Below are 6,161 nucleotides of genomic sequence, written 5' to 3'. Positions count from 1 at the left end.
GAGGACCAGCCCCCACCATCAAACCTCTCATTCTGTCCTGCTGTGGTCTAACCCAAACAACCAACTGTCTATTCAACTGTTTCCTGTACAGATCGTTAAGCGCGCGGCAGGAAGAAAATCAGTGGGGGAAGAGTGTGAGTGTGTGTGAGAGAAGAGGAGGAAGCTTTCAGGTGAGACGATGCCTCAGATGCTGTTCAGAGATCCCGGGACTGAACTGAGTTGAGATGAGTCTGAACCGGTTCCATCTGGAAAATAAAAAAAAATAGATCAGATTTATTAAATATCAGATTAATCTAGATCAGGGGGTTACATTGAGGCTCTGGAACCACATGGACCATTGTGACTCATTGGCTTTGAAGAAATATGCCAACAGTTTCAATAAATAAAGAGTCTGTAGTTAATTTATATTTTAAATTTTAACCTGTCATATAGCAAAAAAAATGCATTTACTTAAAATAATTGCTTTCTTTTTTGAACAAACTTAAAGCACAAACACATTTATTTTAAAAACTGGATTCTATGCCAATTTTCTCATTTCAATAGTATTATTCAATAGTAAAAGGAGAAAAAGGATGATGCTGCACCATTCATAATGATAGAAAATACCACGTTTGATTTGGCTTTCTTGCATTTTCAACTCAAGTAAATATGCTGCAGCAGAAAGATCCTTTTAAAGATGGGGTGTATTTTATTTTGAAGGAAAATTGCATGTGCTGCTGTTAAAACTAAAAGAAGTTTAAACTATTCTACAAAGAAAATTATGACATTCAATTATTGTAAATGTTTAAAAGGGACGCTTAAGAAATATATGGTCTAACAGTCGCAAAACATAACTAAAGTGTAATTTTCTCTTGCTAGATTTTGGTCAGAAAGAAACCGGATCAAATGGCTCTCTTAGCATTAAAAGTTGCAGATTGCTGATGCAGAGGTTTCAGCTCCTAATGCCGACGATGCTCAAACCAACACTCCAAACCTTGGATATTTTTCCCTCAGGTTTTTATCAGCTGTTAACTGGCGGTAGAAGACCCCCTCATCCACAAATCAGGGCCCTTCAGGACGGATGTTACCGTATTGTTTTACTATCACACTCTGTATTCTTGCACCCTAAAATGGCTAAAAATAATCATTAGAACTTGGTTAAAAATTAGCATGGAATCCACAAGCAAATATGAAACTACTTCAGCATCAGTGAGGCAAGTGCAGCCAAGTGCTGTGGTGACAAGCATTTCAGCTCTGCCTTTTCTGTTTCTATTCTTTCTTGCTTCTTTTCAATTTAATTACAGAGTTGTTTATTTATAAAGCAGTCTTAGTTTCTGCATTTTTTCTGCTGTTTCTAAGTGTTCACCGCTACACTGCAGCACTGAGATTCACTTGCTGGGTTCAGATGACCTTGTGGTTGATAAATCCAAGTAATTTTCTATCAAAATTCTAAAGCACAATATTCCTGTAGAAAGAAACGCAGTATCTATGGTTTATGGTACCAAAACAGATCCTGGTTAGAATATTTGGTAATAATCAATGACACAATTCAACTTGATCTCAGTGATGCTTAGTGAATTCTCCTTTTTATTTCTTTTATTTTCATTTAGGGTTCAACCAAGGTTGAGTTTCTAAAGTAAAAATGTAAAAATATATGTTATAATAATTGTGTCCACCCAAAATGAGTACCGCCCACCCAGGTAAACTCTTCTGGAATGAATCTGGATTAACTACAAGCTCTAACAAGCTGTGGTTAATTCTTCTGATTTATATATTTTTATCTCATTGGTTGAAGTATTTCACATATGTTGGCTTCTTGGCTTTTAGATCTCCGTCATGTAGAAACATAAAAGCATCTTTCCTACTGCAGCCTTTTTAAGTTGGGGTGTGACGCAAAACTATAAGGTGAAAAGAGGAAACGTTTCCCACCGTGGACGGAAGCAACTGTGTGTGAGCGGGCGTGAGGAGGGATGAGGATGGAGTTCAGCTGTGGCTGGATCGACAGCTCTGCAGACAAAAAAATACATAAATGAACCCCTGAGGTGTGAGTTAACACAACAGGAACATTTCATTCAATCAATCAATGACCTGCTCCACCTCACAGAGCTCAGTTACAGCCTGATCTACGGAGAACTGGGCGACTTAGCTATCAAAACATGATTTTTAATTTAAAAAATGACATATCTGAAAAACATAAGAATACACAAGCGTGTGATGACACCAGGGCTATGTCTAAATCCCCTCCCTACTAACTAATAAAAGCTATATAAAAGCCACAGATAGAAGTAAAGACACTAATAAATATGAATCTTTTACAAAAACTATTTATAAATCTACTGTATTCTGATGAAACATGGATGATTTATAAAATGTAAATCAAAAAACATTGTTTTCACATGACGAGTTGTCTAAACTCATGCATTGTGATATATATTCATTATTCTAGACTTCTGGGAAATCCCTAGGCCACTGGATTTTGCCAAATGGGCTATATAGTGCACAAAGTAGTGAATAGTGAAGCATTCAGTTGGGAGTGTTCCTATACCAGTGGTACTGAAGTTGAAGAGCATGGGTAGATCTCGTCCGCTCGGCAGTCGTGTGTTTGGCTGGCGCAGCTCGTCGAAGAAGGCGTGTGCGCAGGCCTCCAGCGGGGAGAGGCGAGAGGCCGGCGTGTACTCCAGCAGCCGGGAGCAAAGGGCGATGGCCTCTGGAGGCGTGCGGGGCTTAAAAACCTGCGTACAAGAGAAAGCAGCAGCTTTTCAAAACAACAGAGAACAGAGCTGAGCTCCGTCTGTGGGGTTCACACTCTCAGTCTCGATCTTTAACGGGGAATTTTTTACCTTTAAATGAGCACAATGGAAGGAAGGCTGCATATTTATCAGAGATGTCAGATAGCAGGGAGGTTGGTGAGAAGACTATCAGACATCCTGTTCAGCAACATTCCAGCACATGACGGCGTGTTCTTGGTTTTCTAGTTTAATTGGAACACAGCGTTTACATCCACGCCAAAGCACTGACCGAATCTGACATCTCTCTGATTTTATTTTTGAATATTTCAGGAAGTAAACACAGTTTTTGAACAAATCGTGCCGCCTATTTTCAGATGGTTTTAAAGATCTGTCCAAAAATGAATGAAGTTTGCTAAATGTTGAAAGTTTTAAACAAGTTTTGATGAGTTAACAAACTTTGAGACAAAAATTATTGTTTAATAATTTGATGGTAAAAATATGATGGATTATCATAAAAAGAGCTGACTTTTATCCAGATCCAAGACTGTAGTGTTTACCCAACTGAATTCTGTTTGCAATGACTGCATCAGAAGTCAAGAGCCGAGTCATCAACCACCAACAATGACCTTTGAAAAAAGTTCTGCAACTTGTGTGTTCAAATTACCGAGATATGTTTTCTATTTGGAATAAGGTCTGTATAACAAACAAACAAACACAGTCTTTGTGATCATACTAGCAGCAGCTGCACACCATGCTGCTGTTGCTAGGCAACCAACATAACACCACTGCAAAGCTGCCTCTAAGAAAATCTGAAAAATAAAATGTACATTTTAGGAATGCAGAAAAGGATGTGATTTAAAAGTATGATTCATCTCGAAACCTTTGTAAAAATATATTCATGTCTGATACTCTTTTTCCACTTTTATACCAAACTGGAAGTTTTGTACTCCACAATCAGACCCCATTCCCAAAATATAATGTGCCATTTTTAGTTAATCGCAAATCAATACAATTTAAATTTACTTAAAAAAAAAGGAAAGAAACAATCAAAATGCTTTACAGGGGTGCACATAACCTCATAACATGAGCAATTAAATAATAATGTCACATTAGTTCAAAAATGTATGTATGTAAAAAATCAAATAAATAGAACTGAAAAAATGGGTAGATTTTTTTAAAGAAAAAAGCAAAATAACATGATAACCTGTAACTTATGAGCTTATCAGAGTTCAACAGCTGAATAGAAAGCAATCGTGATGAGTTACTTATGGAATTGAGTATTTTCTTACCTTGGTCCATGGATGGGCTTTAATTTGTGGGAACTTAAATTCAGTATAGTTTGGATTCATCTCCCGAATCTGTTCCCTCGTTGGTGTACCTAAAACCTAAAACAGAGGAAACAGGAGGTGTGGAACATTTCCTTAGTTTAGCCCCCCAAAAAAGAAACAAGGATCAATGAAGAAAAAAAAAAAAAAATCCTCACCTTGATGATCTCCACAAGTTGGTCGACACCACTGTCGCCAGGGAATATGGGCTGTCCGAGCAGAAGCTCTGCTAACACACAACCAGCTGACCAGATGTCAATATTTGCTGTGTAATCTGTGGCACCAAAGATCAGCTCGGGGGCGCGATAATATCGCGAGCAGATGTAAGACACGTTGGGTTCTCCACGGACCAGCTGTTTTGCACTGAAGGAACAAAAAAATAAATAAATAATAATAACTTGTGATTTTCATAAGTTATAGCAATTCCACAAACAGATTCTGAGGATGAGACCTGATATTCATAATGTTCGGTACTGGGCTCAAACCAGCACTGGTGCTGCTGAAGTTGCAGCTCAAGCAGAAATTGTTCTTGAAGCTCACCTGCCAAAGTCGCACAGTTTCAGAACGGCAGTGTCTGGGTCTACAAGCAGGTTTTGGGGCTTGATGTCTCGGTGACACACTCCTTGGGAATGAATGTAAGCCAGACTGCGAAACAGCTGATACATGTACACCTGAGGAAATCACAGCACGGCAACAAAAGCTGGTCATAGTGCTTGATTTATGGGTTGGGGCAACTTTAAAACTCTCATACAAAGAACTTGAAGAGAGGAACTTTACCTTCACATATATGATGGGAATGATGGTCTTAGCTTTGTTAAAATGTCTGGCAACCCTGTAGACCGTCTCTGGGACAAAGTCCAGCACCAAGTTGAGGTACACCTCATCCTTCTGTACGTGAAACAAAAAAAAAAACTCATGACGTCATATTCTTACAATGTCAACATTTCTTTAATCATAAACATTTTATTTTGCTACACTCGTAAACGTACCTTCTCACCACTGGAATAAAAGAAATAACGTAGCCGGACGATGTTGCAGTGGTCGAGTTTTCGCATTATTTGTAGCTCACGGTTCTGCAATGAAAAAGTTGATGTAAACATCAAATGAACCCACATTTCAACGAAACATTAAAATATATATTTTTTGTAAATAAAATTGATTCCTCTTTCTTCTTCTTCTGTTCTATAAGAATACTTTTAGAGCCACAACCTTTAAGGCCGGTTTAAACTTCACAGCGATTCGCCATCACATCAATCGTTCCACGATCGTAGTTCATACTAATGTTGGCTGGTTTTGATTGAGACTGTCTACAATAACTGCGATGAACTTCTGAGTGGTGTTTATACTTTTTTAAGCAACGCAATCGTCTCCAGTGTGTATTTTTGAACATTAATGGCATCCTGCTCAGACACTTGCGATATCTGAGAGCGCGCACGTAAACAATGAGAGAGAGGAGGAAATGAGGTGTTCGTCCACTTACTATATAAGACATATCTATCACATAACTTGATCTATGTTCCATCTATTTGTCCACTCTCTCTGCCTTTTCCTTTTTCTGTGTGTCTGTTTTTAGTATTTTTTTAAGCATTTCCATTAATTTCTTCGGGAAAGTTTTCTGGGTTTTGAGAAAACTTTGTTTTCTAAGCTTCCTCTGTAATTGAGCACTATTAGCTGAAATAAATTTAAGCTAAAAGATGCAATTTGTATGCACCAGCACTGCGAACATAAAATTCAATTTGCAGATGACGTCACCAGCAGGTGTCACATTCTGAAGTGACTCAGAGGCCGTGTGACCACTGCAATGCAAGCGATTATAAATCGCTAGGAAGTATAAACCAGCCCTTATGCATAATATGATTGGTGGTTCACTTTCGGCTTATCCCTTTCGGAGTCGCCACAGCGTAACAGCATCCACTGTTTCGCATCAGTGATTTGGCAGAGTTTTTTTTACACCGGATGCCCTTCCTGACGCAAACCTGTACTTGAGGGGCACAGGGACCCAGTTAGGCAGCAGCGTCAAGGGCCTTGCCTAAGGACCCAATCTGGGTGGGGACCAGTGGACAACCCTGGAATCGAACCCAGGTCTCCTGAGTGCCTGCCCTTCACCTAGCCCACTGAGCCACCCAGC

At 39.0% G+C, this 6,161-nt stretch overlaps 1 protein-coding gene across 1 annotated transcript in view; it reads right to left on the bottom strand.

Moving 5' to 3' along the window:
• Window positions 1-6,161, bottom strand: part of LOC112163296 (glycogen synthase kinase-3 beta) — a 13,509-nt gene continuing 7,348 nt past the window's right edge. The window contains exons 4-11 of the mRNA XM_024299621.2: window positions 5,023-5,106; window positions 4,811-4,921; window positions 4,574-4,704; window positions 4,192-4,396; window positions 3,998-4,093; window positions 2,525-2,711; window positions 1,909-1,986; window positions 1-245 (exon numbers count right to left, since the gene is read on the bottom strand). Coding sequence (XP_024155389.1) covers window positions 184-245; window positions 1,909-1,986; window positions 2,525-2,711; window positions 3,998-4,093; window positions 4,192-4,396; window positions 4,574-4,704; window positions 4,811-4,921; window positions 5,023-5,106 — 954 coding nt within the window. The 3' untranslated portion in view covers window positions 1-183. The remainder of the gene's footprint in view (window positions 246-1,908; window positions 1,987-2,524; window positions 2,712-3,997; window positions 4,094-4,191; window positions 4,397-4,573; window positions 4,705-4,810; window positions 4,922-5,022; window positions 5,107-6,161) is intronic.

The sequence above is a fragment of the Oryzias melastigma genome, linkage group LG11 (genome assembly GCF_002922805.2).
Source record: "Oryzias melastigma strain HK-1 linkage group LG11, ASM292280v2, whole genome shotgun sequence".
NCBI lineage: Eukaryota > Metazoa > Chordata > Actinopteri > Beloniformes > Adrianichthyidae > Oryzias > Oryzias melastigma.
Note: the sequence above shows the minus strand (reverse complement) of the source record. Positions and strands in the feature narration are given on the sequence as shown.